Raw genomic sequence first — 15,882 nt, forward strand, 5'->3', positions numbered from 1 at the left:
GAACTCCAGGAGGCTGAGGCAGAATGACTGCAAATTAGACCCTGGTAATCTAGTGAGACTGCCTCAAAAACAAAACAAAACAAAACAAAAAACTTAAAAAGCACTGGAGTTGTAGCTCAATGAAAAGGCCTTGGCTTTGACTGGCAGTACTGGAAACAAAACCAAAAAATTACATGATAGATCGTGATAAACTGGGAACAGTGATAACATGCCTATAATCCCAGCTACTTGAGAGGCTGAGGCAGGGGGACTGAAAGTTCACGGCCAGCCTGAGCAAGATCCTGTCTCAAAATAAAATTTTTGAAAAGCCACCCTGGGGTGAGGCTCAAAAGTAATGCAATTGCCAAGTATGGGCAAGCTTCTGGCTTCAAGCAATAGTATCATAAGGAGGGGGGTAAAAAGACTGTGATAAACACTATAACTATGACTGGAATAACCAGACTTACCATCATCTTCCTTCTATTCCTCAATTTGGTGAAAATAATTCTTTTATGTCTTTTGGTTGCACCATACATTTATGTAAAGTTGGGCTATCCCAGTTATAGTTTAGCACAAAATAGACCTGGAAAGATTTAGAATCCCAGCTTCCCCATTTATTGTTCAATGGGAGATTACTTAACTTCCAAGTAGTTTCTTTATCCATTAAAAGAGTTAATTTTTTGAAAAGATTTAATAACAGAAATGAGCTAACAGACATCAAGTTTTCAATTTTAATGTATCTGATCTTCCTTGTAAATATCAGGCTTTCATTAAATGTTCACTGGATGAATATTCGGAGAGTGTTTCTTCTGCCTCATGAAATTTCTTTCTTTCTTTTTTTTTTTTTTTTTTGGTACCACGGATTGAACTCAGGACCTTGCACTTATGAGGCAGGCAGCAGCACCACTGAGCTAAATCCCAGCCCCCTAAAAAAAAAATTTTTTTTTTTTTTGGTACCAAGGATCAAATTTGGGTCCTTGCACTTGCAAGGCAGGTGGCAGAACTACTGAGCTAAATCCCTGGCCCCTCCCTGAAATTTTTTTCTAATTCCAACTCAATTCTACAGACAGCATCTTTTTAAAAACATGCTCCTAAAACAGTAAGTTCTATAAAGTTCTTGATAAACATAGTTAAAAAATAATGTTGAATTTATTTTTTAATTCAGGGAATTTAAAGTTAAAAAAAACACCTTTAGGCCAGGGACTTAGTTTAGTGTTGCTGTGCCTGCCTCGAAAGTCCTGAGTTCAATCCCTAGTACCAAAAAATAACAAAACAAAACTTTAAAATGAAAGGTAGGGGCCAGGGATTTAGCTCAGTGGTTCCGGCGCCTGCCTCACAAGGACCTAAGTTCAATTCCAGTACCAAAAAAAAAAAAAGAAAGAAAGAACGAATGAAAGGGGGCCAAGTGTGGTGGGATATGTCTGTAATCCCAGCCTTCAGGAGGCTGAGGCAGTAGGATCACCGCGAGTTCAAGGCCAGCGTGGGCTACATATTGAGTTCAAGGCTGGCCTGAACCACATAGCCAGACCCTTTTTTCAAACAACAAAAAAAAGCCAAAAATAAAAACTAAAGAGGGGGAACTACACACAATGTGCTCTCTGAATATTTTCCCAGGCCATCTTTCCTTGACAGCAATATATAACCCACCCCCACACCACCAACAACAACCTACATTAATTCAAGCCCCTTCTCATACAAAATAATTTGCAGGTCTACAGCCACTTTACTAAAAATCTGAACCTGTTTGTTTAGGGCAGAGTACTTTTCCCTTTTTGCAGCAACTGAATAGTAAGCACTTCTTGATCAGAAAAATCAATTTTACCTCCAGTGTTATCACTTCTTTTTCTGGTGCCTAACTAACCTTTGGAGATACCGGAGGCCATAAAGAAAAAAGACTTTAAAGAGTAGAGTTGTTTGCTACTTACTAGAATGTTATTATCCTTTGTAGCTTAACTGTTACATTACCAGTTAGACTCAAGAAAGATCAATTACCAGAAGTCAAAAGCTACAATTATCTATAGCTGACTGACAGTTACAGTGAGTATCCTGAAAGACCTGACATTATTAGAGATAAAAATTTTCTTGACCACAAAACAAATATAAATGCCTGTGGCTCAGGCAGGAAGATCGAAACTTTCAGCCTAGCCCAAGCAACTTAGCAAGAAACTGCCTCAACATTTTAAAGGGGTGGGGGTGGGTGGTGGGAATGTAGCTCAGTTACAGGGCCTTGAGTTCAGTGATGGTAAAACTTTTAGAGCTTTAAATGATACAAAAAGCCTGCTGTAGCACATATGCTGTAAGTTTGCTACCACTGCCCTGAGTGCAATCACCAGTACTGAAAGGGGGTGGGGTGCAGAAAAATATTTTGGTTGAAATATTACAGCTACTCATAAGACAATGAAAACCATTCAGGGGTTTTACTTTGACTTCAAGAAGACATGGATAATGAATTCTTTTGTCATTTTTATAGACAATATCTTACATAACAGTAATCACAGTAATCCTCTGAAGTAATTATCCGCATTTAACAAATGACAAAACTGAGGCTCAAAGACATTTAAGTGACAGTCTCAAGGACTATGAGCTGGTTCCAAAGCCTGTGCTCCCTAAATAAACACAATGCCTTTCCCACCAAAGGCATTCACTCAGTTATCAAGAAAGGCATCAAGTTGGGAATGTACCTCAACCACAGAGTGACTGCCCAGCATGTGCGAGGCCCGAGGTTTGATCAAAACAACTCTGTCCTCAGGGAGCTTAGTGCCTTGTGGGGAAGACAGACATTAAATAAGTACACAGCTAAAAATTCACCCATGAAAAGATCTCTGAAAGACATTACAGCTGAGACTTAAAAAATGAGAAGTTGGTGGGAAAGTGGGTAGTTAGAAGAAGAAACAGAGTTAGTCTCTTCCTGCTGTATAACAAAATACCATAGATTGGATGTTTTATAATAGAAATTCATTTTTCGTGGTTCTAGAGGCTGGTAAGTTCAAGACCAAGACACCAGCAGATTTAGTACCTGATAACAGCTTATTTTCTGATTCCAGGATGGAACCTTGTAGTTGTATTCTTCCGAGCAGACAAATGCCATGTCCTCCTCACAAAGTGAAAGGGACAGAAGGCTCAGGCAACTCTCTGAAGAGTCTTTTTCCAACACGATCAATCTCATTCTCAAGGGGGTTTGAATGACTGTATTTCCTCAAAATTCACATTTGAAATTTAATCCCTAATGCAAGAGATAGAAGAAGTGGAGCCTTTTGGAGGTGATTAGGCCTAGTGAATTAATTAGTGCCTTTTAAAAGAGTTTGAGGAGGTAAGTTTGCCCCTTCTGCCACATTCTGCCATGCAAGGACACAGCATTTGTCACCTCTGGAAGACCTAGCAACAAGGCAACATTGTGGAGGCAGACAGCAGCCCTCATCAGACATCAAATCTATTGGCATCTTGATCTTGGACTTCCCATCCTTCAGAACTGCGAGAAATAAAATTTTGTTCTTTATAAATTACCTAATCCCAGGTATTTTGTTTCAGTAGCACAAATGGACTAAAGCAAACAGCATTTGCAAAGATCCTGAAGAGAAAGCAATCAGGGTTTAGTGCTATAAGGAAGCCAGAACTAGAGTAAGGGCAGGCTAGAACAACATAACACTGTCCAAGTAGGCAATGGACAAGTAATGGAAGAGGCACAAAAATCGTATTGTTTGCATTTGTAGGTAAAGGGGACAGACAGACAGGGAAATAGTAGAACAAAGACCTCAGTCAGCTTTCTGGCAAATTCTGACTAGAAAGAGTTAAAACCCTTGAGAGAGAGAGAGAGAGAGAGAGAGAGAGAGAGAGAGAGAGAGAGAGAGAGAGAGAGAGAGAGAGAAAGAGAGAGAGAGAGAGCAATTAAAAGGAGAAGATAAGCAGCAGAGCTCTGCCAGTGCCCCAGCTGAAGTTAGTTGCTCCTTCCCATCATGTAGTAAAGTACAAAGGAGACAAAAGAGTGAGGGGGCTACACAACAGCAAACTCACTTTGTATATAAACTACATACTCATACCTGGACACACACGTTTTCTCACTACATTTCAATTTGTTTGTTAATTTGACCTTGTATGTAGAGTCCTTTTAACAAACCCATAAATTTCAAAGACAGGGCCTGACAGGACAAAGAAAATCAAATAAGATCACTTAAAAAAGTGCACATAGATGGTGCATGGAGTTAGGGGTCTTGGGGGCCGGGATCCCTCTATGACAGCCCAAGGAACCAATCCGATTATGACAAATTCCAGGTAGGGGGAAGGGCCCTTGAACCCCAATAAAGGCAACCAGGAACAAAGAGCCCATAAATTCTCTAGCTTTCTGGAGCCCTGTCCTGATTTACCAGGGTAGATATCTATGTGTCTCCTCCTATTCTCTGCTTTCCAATAAAGTGTCCAATAAAATGTCTTCCTTTCCTTAAACTCTCTATCTTTAATGTTTTACAATCCCAATGAGATGCCCTCCTGCACAGAAGCAACATTCATTCCTCCCACCCCCCAACACAACATATTTAAGTAAAATGAGAAGCCTCTGAAAAGCTGTGAGAAAGCAGTGTGCCCAATATGTTTTTGTTTTTTTGTTTTATTTTGTTTGTTTGTTTTGGGTACTGGGGATTGAACTCGGGTCCTTGTGCTTGCGAGGCAGGCGGCGGAACCACTGAGCTAAATCCCCAGTCCCCCAATATGTTTTTAAAATACTATTCTGGGGCTAGGCATTTAGCTAAGCGGCACAGTGTCTGCCTGGCAAGTGTCAGGTCCTGAGTTTGATCCGTCGTAGCAAAAAAAAAAAGTTATTCTGGCTGCAATGTGACAGATTGGAGAGTGGCTATCATTAGAAGCAGGATTGAGCAAGATATGGAGAATTTGATTTAATGGTGTGCCAAGGGGATAAAGAAGCATACAAATTGGAGATACACTTAGGACTTATGGACAAACTAGAAAGCAGGAAAATCAAGACCAAATCAAGAAAGTGAAATCAAGTATAATACCCAGATTTCCAGCTTGGGTACCTGAAAGGATAGTTGTTTTATTTGCTGAAATGGAAAAAAACTAAAAGAGAAACAGTGAAAAAATTTAAAATTCCATTACAAATTAAAGGGCTGGGGATTTAGCTTGGTGGGGCTGTCACCTGCCTTGCAAGTGCAAGGTTCTGAGTTTGATCCCCAGCACACCCCTCCCCCCCAAAATTAGAGATAGTGTGAGGTATTCAAATGAAGATGTCAAGTATGCAGCTGGAGGAAATTATCTTAGAGGAAGTACATGCAGTAGCCATATGCTCCACTAGCCCTTCACACTTAAGCTGTAAGGTTCAAGGAGTCTCAAGTGGAACAACAAACTGTGCTGTTTTTCATCCTTAGTATATTTTTTTGGGGGGTACTGGGGATCGAACTCAGGACCTTCCGCTTGCAAGGCAGGAAGTGGCACCACTAAGCTAAATCCCCCGCCCATCCCTAGTTTATTCTTTTTTGGGGGGGGTACCCGGGATTGAACTTTGGTCTTTACGCTTGCAAGGCAGGCCACCAAACCACTGAGCTAAATCCCTGGCCCTCCCTAATCTATTCTTAACGCACTGTAAATGGGAAGTTTTCAAAGTGCAAAAGAATATACCTCTCCTTGAAAAATAGTGTAGAGATCAGGCAAGTTTTCCATGGTCTCAGGCCTTCCTGAATTCATCCTTATGTTCTATGGCTCCTCCATTTCTCTTCTGGTAAAGCTAATTTTGATGTCCTGTTACAAAGAAGTAAGCAAAAATTAGAGACATCTGAATTAAAGAAGAAATGAATGTGCAAATAGTCCACAGCTATCTCTACAAAATAATTGCTGACTGAACAACATGTACTTTTCTCCAAACCTTTTGTCATTCTACTTCTGGGGAATTTAGGAAACCTTGATTTCTTTTCTATGTGTCACTTACCCAACGCCATTAGACTACTGGTTTGTTGGTTGCTTTGTTTTCATTTGTTTTTTTCCGAGACAGGGTCTCATTATGTAGTTCAGGCTGGCCTTGAACTCTTGACAATCCTCCTGCCTCAGAATTCCAAGTGCTGGGATTACAAACGTGTGTCACTATGCCCAGGTTTGTTTGTTTTTTTTTTTTTTTTTTTTTTTTTTGAGACAGGGTCTCACTACATAGTTGAGACTGACCTGGAACTCACTATGTAGCCCAGGCTGGTCTCGAACTCACAGTGATCCTCCTGCCTCAGCCTCCCCAGTGCTGGGATCACAGGCGTGCGCCACGACACCCAGCTTCAGCTTGTTTTGTTTTGTTTGGGGTAAAAATCTCAGTAAGTTACCCAGGCTGGTCTCAAATTCCTGGACTACTATATGTGCCTGGACTCCTTCAGTGCCCCATTTTGCTGAAGAGGCCAGCTTGTTTAACTTAGCTGGCCTTATTCATACCTATGATTAAATTATCACATATATGCAAATTATCTCCCAAATTATATTTCCAATACTAATCTCTCTTCTGAGCACCAGCAGTATATATTTGAAACTGCTTCCTGGTGTCAACAATCACACACACAATTACAAAGAACAAAAATTAAGTTTCCAGTCATCTTCTAATATTCTCTATCTCAGTGAAGATTACCAACATCTATTCAAGTACATAAGCCAAAAAACTAGGAGCTACCTTTGATTCTGCTCACTTCCTAAATCCAATCCATCACTAATTCTTACCCGTCTTAACTCCTACATGTTTCTAATATCTAATTCTCTGTGCTCTACCACTCAGTTCTTGTTACCATCTCTGACCAGGATTACTGCATATCCTCCTAAGTGATCCATCTACATCCACCAACGCTCCTGTCGTATTTACCTTTCTCTCATTGCTGAGACAAAACACGTGACATCCAAAGTTAAAGGGAGAAAGGTTTATTTAGCTCACAGTTGGTAGAGGTTTCAGTCCATAATCGGCTGGCTCTAATGCAGGGTGTCTCTAATGCAGAGGACAAACAACAGTTCGTGGTGGGCAGAAGGTAGCAAAGTAACAAGGGACCTTAAAGGCATCTTCTTGTCCCGTTTATTTTATCCAGGATACTTCGGGCGGTAGCACTCACACTATTAATCCTAGGGCCCTGGAACCTATTGGTGCATCCTGAGGCAATTCGTCACACACTCCAGCCACCTCTGACAAAACTCTATGACTTCGTGAGGCTTTGACGGAGTACATCTAGACACAAGCCATAACAGCTCCCCTCATCACATATTAAATTTGAGGGATCAAGCTACCTCCCACATCCCACTCCGCAAGGAAAGGAAAACCCTTAATGGCACCCCACAGTTTTAAAGTAAAATCTGACCTCTAAAATTCCTGCAAAAATCTGACCTCTAGAACCTCCAGCTTCATTCTGTACTACACCCTCCCCATTCTCTTTATACCGGCCACACTAGCTCTTTGTGCCTTTGAAGTCGTTTTCCTCCCAAGTGATACGGAACATGCTATTCTGCAGGGAATGCTCTGCCTTCTCCCTTCACCTCGTTAGAATTCTTCCGTCAGGTATCAGAATCCCTGCTTATTTCAGGCACTCATAGCATCAATTACCTCTCCTGGGTAGCAGACCCAGTTATTAGTGAAATCCCTGCTTAATAACTACCCTCCTAAGAGACTCCAATCCCTTAGATTAGAAATTACGTTTGGTTCATAAAGTATCCGCTAACGCTCTGCACAGGAAACATCAGTTGAACGATTGAGGAGGCCCCGTTCACGTGAGTCTCAAATTTTTCAACGAAATTGGAGGAATCGGACATTTCCTGCATCATCGTCTCCCTCAGACATAGATCAGGCGCTTTAAAAGACTGCACTATCAGAAGCTGAAACAAGTCGGCCTCCTCAGCCAAATGGGGCATTGAAGGAGATTGGAAGACAGGCCTTTCTGTCCGGGAACGCCGGGAACTGGGGGGTCAGAGAAGGCGCCTGTAGGAAGCTCTGTTCCTGCCCGCAAAGAGATTGTCCCAGCTGGGAACTCGGAGCTCAGGCCGCACAACCGTGAGATCGCCTCCTACTAGCGGCCGCCCACCCCCGTTCTCCCTCCTACTTACTAGGCGTAGACTCCGACTCACGGAGCCGCAGCATAGCCCAAAAGGCCAAATTCAGTCAGCGCACGGCCGCCCACAAGCCACGGCGCGCCTAGGAGGGACGCCCGCTTCGTTCGCCAATCTTGCAGAGGTTTTCTCATGACGTTAGAACGATAGATCCAATCACAGTGGACCATAAGAGGGCGGGGCAGAGAGGAATTTTGGAAATCAATTGGATTCTCCAAGCCGGAAGTTCTGGAGGAAAGAGTAAGTCGCGGCCAATCGCGAGGCGCCTGGGGCTGTCGGCGCGGTCAGTGGCGGCGCTGAGGAGAGCGTTTACCGCCATGATAGAACAGCAGAAACGCAAGGGCCCCGAATTGCCACTGGTTCCAGTCAAGCGGCAGCGTCATGAGTTGCTGCTGGGAGCGGCCGGGTCAGGCCCCGGGTCAGGGCAGCAGCAGGCAAGCCCCGGAGCTTTGCTGCAAGCGGTAAGTGAAAAAGCAGGCGCCCTTGGCCCTCAGCTCATCTCCCTGTCTCAGCACTGTTGTGGGTGATCGATCCCGCGCTGCGCGGGCGGAATGACAATGTACCTGAAGTTAAAGCGCACAAACGCCACAAAAGTTCCCGGTATGTTGCGGTGCTCCATCTCTGCTTCCCAGTTGAATGTCCGTTTTTAGCCTTTTGACTGTCCTGTGAGATAATGTTAAAACTAGTCTAAAACCTTGGACTCAAAAACCAAGACCTTGGCTTCCGCATCCCAAATCTTCCAGAGATCCAGCGTAAAGTAAACATATATAAGTTTCTAGAGTGGATGAATGAATCAGCAAGGAAAGGAAGAAGTGACCGTGAGCTTGCTTTGGGACTTTGGGCAAGTTGCTTTTTCCTTTGTCTGCATTTGTGTTATTAACAGCAACTGAATAATAAATAACTTAACTGACTTCTGTTTTTTTGTTTGTTTGGTACCGGGGATTGAACTCGGGACCTTGCGCTTGCAGGGCAGGTGTCTAAATCCGTGGGCCTTCATTGACTTTTGTACTAAGTGTTTTGTATATGAAACCTTCGTTGATCTTGATAACACCTAAAATTTAGTAACACTTATTTTCTCATTTTGCAGGTGGGAAAGCAAACTCTTGCCTAGAATGTGATAGTTTTTTCATAAATCTGTGATCCTAAATACATTTCTCGTAAAATAGTGGTAACACCTCTCCTACTATGCTGCTGAACTCAGATGAGGAAAAGTGCTCTCCCTCACTTCCCAGCTAGTCTGTCAGCAAATCCAACTGCATCGTCCTCAGAGTATCTAGATGAGCCAGGTGGCGTGGCACACTACTCAAAAGGCTGAGGCGAGAGGATGGCTTGAGCCCAAAAATTCAAGCCAGCCTGGGTAATATAGTGAGACCCTTAAAAAAAAAAAATCTAGGTAGTAACCAGAATTTCTACCACCTTCGTTGGTACCTCCTAGTCTAAGCCATTTTCCCAGCAAGCAATGTAGTCTAAGATAAGCCATCTAAGTTTGAAAGGCTAATGAGAGTTATAAAGACAGAAAACATTTCTATTCCCAAATAAAAGTGTTTGCATTAATGACAATAATTTTATGTTATTGCCCAGGGGCCTAATTTGGTTTCCTGTTTCTGTCCTATCAAAAATCTGTTATCAATCTAGCACTTGAGAATCCTTCTAAACATCAAATCACATTCTCTGCAACAAACTTCCCAGTGGCTTTCCATTTAGTTCGTAATAAAAATAACTTTTATAATCGTTTCCTCTTTCTCTTTTTTTTCCTCTTTTTTCTTTTTTCTCCATACAAGGGATTGAACTCAGGACCTTGCACTTGCCAGGCAGCTGCGGTGAATCATTTCTTCTCTTTACACCTCTTGATCTGCTAGTTTTCCATTGCTTACCAGGCTCTAGTCACACAGACTTTCACTCTCCTGCCTCAGGGCCTTTGCACTTGCTGCTTCCTCTCCTGGAATGCTCACATGTCTTCATGATTTACATACTCAGTTCCTTCAAGTCTTTGTTCAGGTACTTTTTTTTGTGTGAGGTCTTTCCTTACCACCTTATTTTAAATTGCAACACCCCCATATTCTGGAACTCAGATTCCTAATCTCTTTTTCTCCATGGCACATACTACCATATCCATGTTCTCCCCCTCTCCTCCCGATCCTCCGCTTCTCTCCCCCCTCCCCTTTTTCTCCCTCCCCCCCTCTTCCCCTTCTTCTACAATGCAAGCTTCATTGCTTATTTTGTTCAGTATTGTTTTCCTCAGTGCCTAGAACACTGCCTGTCACATATTTTTTAAATGAATAAATATACTAGAAGCTATTTAAAAAATTGAGGATTCTTGTGTAGTATACTTGTTCTTCCTATTTGGCAAGTAAGAATATCTGCCCAGCTTTAAGTGAATTGCCACGCCTGAGCTTAGTGTCCAAGACCATAATTAAAACTACTTTTCTTAATAATCTGAATCCTGCAGGGTTGTCAGGAAGCCCAGTTCAGTAATTCATTAAATGATTCAGAGACTAGGAAAAAAACTGTTGAATGACACATATAAAGTCCCTACATTTACAGAGCTTCAGTTCTTTGGGAAAAGACAAGATATATAAGCAATTATATGAGGAAGGTATTTTCAGGCAGTGCTCAGTGCTGTGAAGGAATATAATAGAGTTAACAATACAGGTAGGGATGTGACATATTTCTTGGTTTTGCATGATCAAGGAAAGACTTTATAAAGAGGAAATACTTGAGGGCCAGGGATTTAGCTCAGTGATTCCACCACCTGCCTCACAAGTGTAAGGTCCTGAGTTCAATCCCCGGTACCAAAAAAAAGAAAAGCAAAGAAAAAAGAAATACTTGAAAGCCAAATCTAGGAGAAGGGATTCTCATCAGGATTCTCATCACCCATGACAACTTCATGGGTAAAGGTCCTGAGCCAAAATGACTTTTAATGTGTTTGAGTGAATTGGCTGTGGACCAGACCCAAGTGAGAGAAAAGGAGAGTCAGTATAACAAATAGATACTGGAATGTTAGGGTATCAGACTGGAGATAATGTGAACAGAGGTGCCATTCTGTAAATCAGGTGAAATCCCCTGAATGATTGTTTGCCTGATCTTTTCCCTTCATTCCCCAACCCCATTTTGCAGCTGCCTTTGTTTATATACAGTGTCTACCTCATACTTCTCTTTTGTTTAGGGACCTCCAAGGTGTTCCTCCCTTCAAGCCCCAATCATGCTCCTCTCAGGTCATGAAGGAGAAGTGTATTGCTGCAAGTTTCACCCCAATGGCTCCACTTTGGCATCTGCAGGATTTGACCGACTGATATGTAAGACATAGTTGTATTGTTTGTTTTATTGGGTTTTTTTCAGTACTGGAGAAGGAACATAGGAGTGCTGTACCACTGAGCTACATCCCCCTTTTTTTTATTTTGAAGTGTTTTCAGGGCCCAGGGATTTAGCTTAGTGATTCCACCGCTTGCCTCACAAGTGAAAAGTCCTGAGTTCAATCCTCAGTACCAAAAACTAAAAAAGAATTTATATTTTGAAATGGTTTCACAAAGTTCCCCAGGTTGGACTTGAATTTGGCAGTCTTCCTGCCTCAGCCTCTTGATTGCAAGCATGTACTTCCATGCCCAGCTAGACATAGTTTTTAAACCCAGAGTAATTGGCCTCTGCCAAAGACTGATTAGTTTTTTAAAATCTTAGATATTACAAATGACAGCATAAACTACATGGCTAACATGCTAAAATGGCATAAAATGCTGAATCACCACTAGAGTATAAAACTTAGCCTGTAGTCAGATGTGGTGGTGCATACCTGTGATCCCAGCACTCCAAAGGCTAAGGCAAGAGGATTACCATGCCGGGCTCCACAGTAAGTACAAGGCCAGCCTGAACTACATAGCAAGACCCTGTCTCAAAAAAAAACCAAAAACAATAGCAGCAGCAACAATTTGGCATCCATGTGGTAATACAGAAGGAAAGAAAGTGAGTTGCTCTGGTTTGAGGATACATTCATCATGGAGAGAAGTGTAGAGCCAATACAACAAGATAAGCAATCCAAATTTCACAAGTTAATGGGAGTTATGAAGAAAGAAACATTTTATTCCAAAGGCACAGGGCCCTCTTCTTGAGCCACACCCAGAATCCTAGCATGTGAGAAGGAAGAAGGAATTCTCCAAAGTGGCAACTTACCTTGATAATCCACCTTTACATTATTACGATTTGCTACCAGCTTCTTAGCTAGGAGTTTTTATATTTGAAGAACGAGTAGAAAATGGTGACAGGGTGTAGCTCAGGGTAGAGTATTTACCTAACACACACAAGGTTTGATTCCCGACACTTTAAGAAGGTAGGAAAAGGTCCATTTGAAGGAGCCATGAGAAAAAGCAAATAAGAAAATAACAAAGCTCTCTCTTATTTGATTTCTGAGTTCGTTTGCCTGGTTATGAAATCAGATGAGTTCTTTGGCTTTTTATCTGTTAACTCTTTACCTGTCTTTGTTACTTTTCTTATTGCTGAAATAAAATACCCAACACTCAAAGTTAAAGGAGGAAGGGTTTATTGTAGCTCATAGTTGTAGAGGTTTCATTTCATAGTTGGCTGGCTCCAAGGAAGGGTAGCATGGCAGAGGGGCATCACAGAGGAGAAACAGTTTATGGTGGGCAGAGGGCAGCGAAGAAACAAGTAGCTGCAGCTGCCCTCTTTCTGTCTCTTGTATTCTATCCAGGCTACATGCCCTTAGGGCTGGTAGCACTCACACCTAGGGCAGGCCTTCCCATTATTCACATTCAAAATTATGCCAAACCCATCAGTCATTTAGTATCATGCACCCTTGATCCCAGCATCACATATTCTACATCTAGCCACTGCTGAAAAGCCCCACCTATGACTGCATGAGGCTTTAGGGGAGCATCTAGACCCAAACCATAACAGTACCTTAAAATGGATGATAATCTTCACTGCTTATTTCATTTTGGATATTATAGTCCTATGATCACTATAATTTCTAGTGGCCAAGTATCTGGAAGGCTTAGGGATCTTTGCAGGGCATACATGAGTTATTGATATATTTAATTCCATAAAGTTAGAAGCAAATTCTGTTTTAAAAAAAAGGCAAATATGTATGTGTCAGTGATCCTTAATAACATTCATCAAACTTTAACCCTTGCTAAATTACTCTGTGTTGGGGTAAGAACTATGTTCATTCATTTACTCCATTACTAGGCATGTGAGAGGTGCTTAGTATATGTGGAATGTATGAATATAATACATGAGGTTATCAAAATATACAGTGAATATTTCTTGTTTTGTTTTGTTTTTGTTTTTTGAGACAGGGTCTCACTATGTAGTTGAGACTGACCTGGAACTCACTATGTAGCCCAGGCTGGTCTCAAACTCATAGTGATCCTCCTGCCTCAGCTTCCCAAGTGCTGGGATTACAGGCATGTGCCACTATGCCCGGCAGGTGAATATTTTTTTAATTTATGAGAGTAAAAGACCTATCTCCGGGCCAGAGAGGTAGCTCAGTGGCACCATGCCTGCCTGGCAAACACAAGATCTTGAGTTCAATTCCCAGTACCAAAAAATGAATGAATAAAATAGAGATATTTTTCCATTAATTCTCTCAAAATACTTCCCCTTGCTTAGAACACATTTATCTTGTGGTTCTTGCCACTTTCTGAAGCTGTTCTGAAAGTCTTTTTTTTTTTTTTTTTTTTTTTTTTCCCAGATCAAACTTAGGCCCTTGCACTTGCAAGGCAGACTCTGGAACCACTGAGCAAATCCCTGACTTGTGCAAGTCCTTTTTTGCAAGTGTCTTTATGAGTTGTAATAAAAAATACAGTGAATGCTGCTATCTTGTGCCATCCAGCAGAAAGCTGGGCTCATAAAAACATTATGGTGTATCCTCTTCCACCTTGTTTACCATATCTGACACTTTGCATGTTCTGGCTCTTGCCAAAAGCAAAATGATGGTTAAAGTTAAACATTTTGAATCAATTTAGGACTACAAGGCAGCCACAATAGTGCAACTAAAGACGCTCACATAAGAGGACTTCTAGAACAGCTTCAGAAAATCACAACAATGTAATAAGTGGATTTGATACAAGGGGGAGTATTCTGAGGGAGATTAATGGCAGCGAATCCTTTTAAACATTTACTGTAGTTTCTTATCAGACCTTGTATAGTCATTGCTGTGTGACCTTGAAGCTGTGGCTTCCTAGGTTTTCTGTAAGTCCATCCTTTTTCACCTGCTTCCAGACTCAGAAGACAAATAGGTAGAGGTAGAGAAAAGGGGAGGTGCCAACCTCTTAAAATTATAGGAAAAGTTAAATTTTCAAAATTTATGGTTTTTAATCATAAAAATATTGGCTTTACTTTATCTTAGTGTCAGGAAAGTTGGTCTACTTGGTAGAACCAGTGGTATCCAAGGAAGTATAGTTTCAGAGCTATTGTTTAAGTAAATTCACAATAACCTCTGCATAGCCAGTATGCACAGCTTGTACTTACAGAAGTCCTGTCTCCCTCACAGTGCTGTGGAATGTCTATGGTGACTGTGATAATTATGCCACACTGAAAGGACATAGTGGAGCAGTGATGGAGCTCCATTATAACACAGATGGCAGGTGAGTGTCCTGAATAGTGGAATGACAACTCCTTCTTGATTAATTTTTCTTAACATCCTTTCATCCTTTCATCCTTGAGCTTCTTCTGTTAGGTCCTTCCTGTCCCAAACTGCTACATTTTGGGTAGCTGCTTTATTCTCATTCTTTCTGTGAGCCTAAGTGAAATGTATGTAAGCAATTATAAATACACACTGTTATCTAACAATATTATTCTGGACAAATTTGATTTCATAAAATATAATTTTTATATGTAGAAATTAGCTGTTTTAAGACACAAAATGTAATAAGACATAAAATGTAATTTTTATATTTGTAGCTGTTTTTATTATGAAAGTAATAAAATATTATTTTGAGAAACCAAAAAAAAAAGAATAATGAGCCAGGTGTTGAGGCACATGCCTATAGTCCCAGTACTTTGAGAGGCTGAGGCAGGAGTATTGCAGTTTGGAGCCCAGCCTAGATAAGTGACTGAGCAAAACCCTCTCAGAATGAAAATGACCAGAGATGTAGCTTGGTGCTAAGGCCCTAGGATGGGTGGGTAGGTTGGGTTTTTGATTTGTTTTGTTTTTTGTTTTTGGTACTGGGGCTCCAACTCAGCACATTGTGCTTGCAAGGCAGGCTGCAGAACCGCTGAGCTAATTCCCCGGCCTGGTGGGTTGGTTTTTGATACACAGACTTGCTGTGCTGTCCAGGCTGGTCCTTTTTTTTTTGTACCTGGGAATAAACTTGGGACCTTGTGCTTACAAGGCAAGTGGTAGCACCACTGAGCTAAATCTCTGGCCCTCCTTTTTGTTTTTTTGAGACAGGGTCTCACCGTGTAGGTTGGTCTTGAATTCACTGTGTAGTACAGGCTGGCTGCAAACTGGAAGTGAGCTTCTGCCGTAGTCCCCCATGTTCCAGGATTATAGATGTGTACTGCCACACCCTGCTCTCGAGACTGTTTAGTTTTGCTGTGTTTCTTGAGATTCTATAATCTTGTCTGCTGACTTACTTACCCTTTAACCTTGTTCATCTGACATCTTTGTTACAAACATAGACATACCATCAAAATTTTAGAATATCTGTAGATAATATAGAAATTTGGCTATATGAAGTGAACTAGTCCCTTTTTTTTTTTTTTGGTACCAGGGATTGAACTCGGGTCCTTGCGCTTGCAAGGCAGGCCACTGAACCGCTGAGCTAAATCCCCAGCCCCCCATTTTTAAATATCTTGGTGAACATTGATTTACTGGGGCGTCGTGGTAGG

General features: G+C 41.5%; 2 protein-coding genes across 5 annotated transcripts in view; one reads left to right on the plus strand and one right to left on the minus strand.

The window, feature by feature from the left end:
* Zcchc17 (zinc finger CCHC-type containing 17) overlaps positions 1-8,134 on the minus strand; it is a 56,563-nt gene extending 48,429 nt beyond the window's left edge. Inside the window, exons 1-2 of the mRNA XM_010621607.3 lie at positions 8,038-8,134; positions 5,605-5,724 (exon numbers count right to left, since the gene is read on the minus strand). Coding sequence (XP_010619909.1) covers positions 5,605-5,670 — 66 coding nt within the window. The 5' untranslated portion in view covers positions 5,671-5,724; positions 8,038-8,134. The remainder of the gene's footprint in view (positions 1-5,604; positions 5,725-8,037) is intronic.
* Positions 8,135-8,286: 152 nt separating this feature from the next.
* LOC104860439 (U5 small nuclear ribonucleoprotein 40 kDa protein) overlaps positions 8,287-15,882 on the plus strand; it is a 93,727-nt gene continuing 86,131 nt past the window's right edge. For 3 of the 4 annotated variants that reach the window (XR_002025257.1, XM_019207125.1, XM_019207126.2), the window contains exons 1-3: positions 8,287-8,501; positions 11,207-11,336; positions 14,543-14,636. Coding sequence is in view for 3 of the 4 variants with exons in the window: in XM_019207125.1 (XP_019062670.1) it covers positions 8,358-8,501; positions 11,207-11,336; positions 14,543-14,636 (368 nt within the window). In the remaining variant the exon portion in view is untranslated. The remainder of the gene's footprint in view (positions 8,502-11,206; positions 11,337-14,542; positions 14,637-15,882) is intronic. The other variant, XM_010621614.3, reaches the window with a different exon arrangement.

This window comes from Fukomys damarensis, unplaced genomic scaffold, assembly GCF_012274545.1.
Source record: "Fukomys damarensis isolate Sample0158 unplaced genomic scaffold, DMR_v1.0_HiC HiC_scaffold_23, whole genome shotgun sequence".
In the NCBI taxonomy this organism is placed as follows: domain Eukaryota; kingdom Metazoa; phylum Chordata; class Mammalia; order Rodentia; family Bathyergidae; genus Fukomys; species Fukomys damarensis.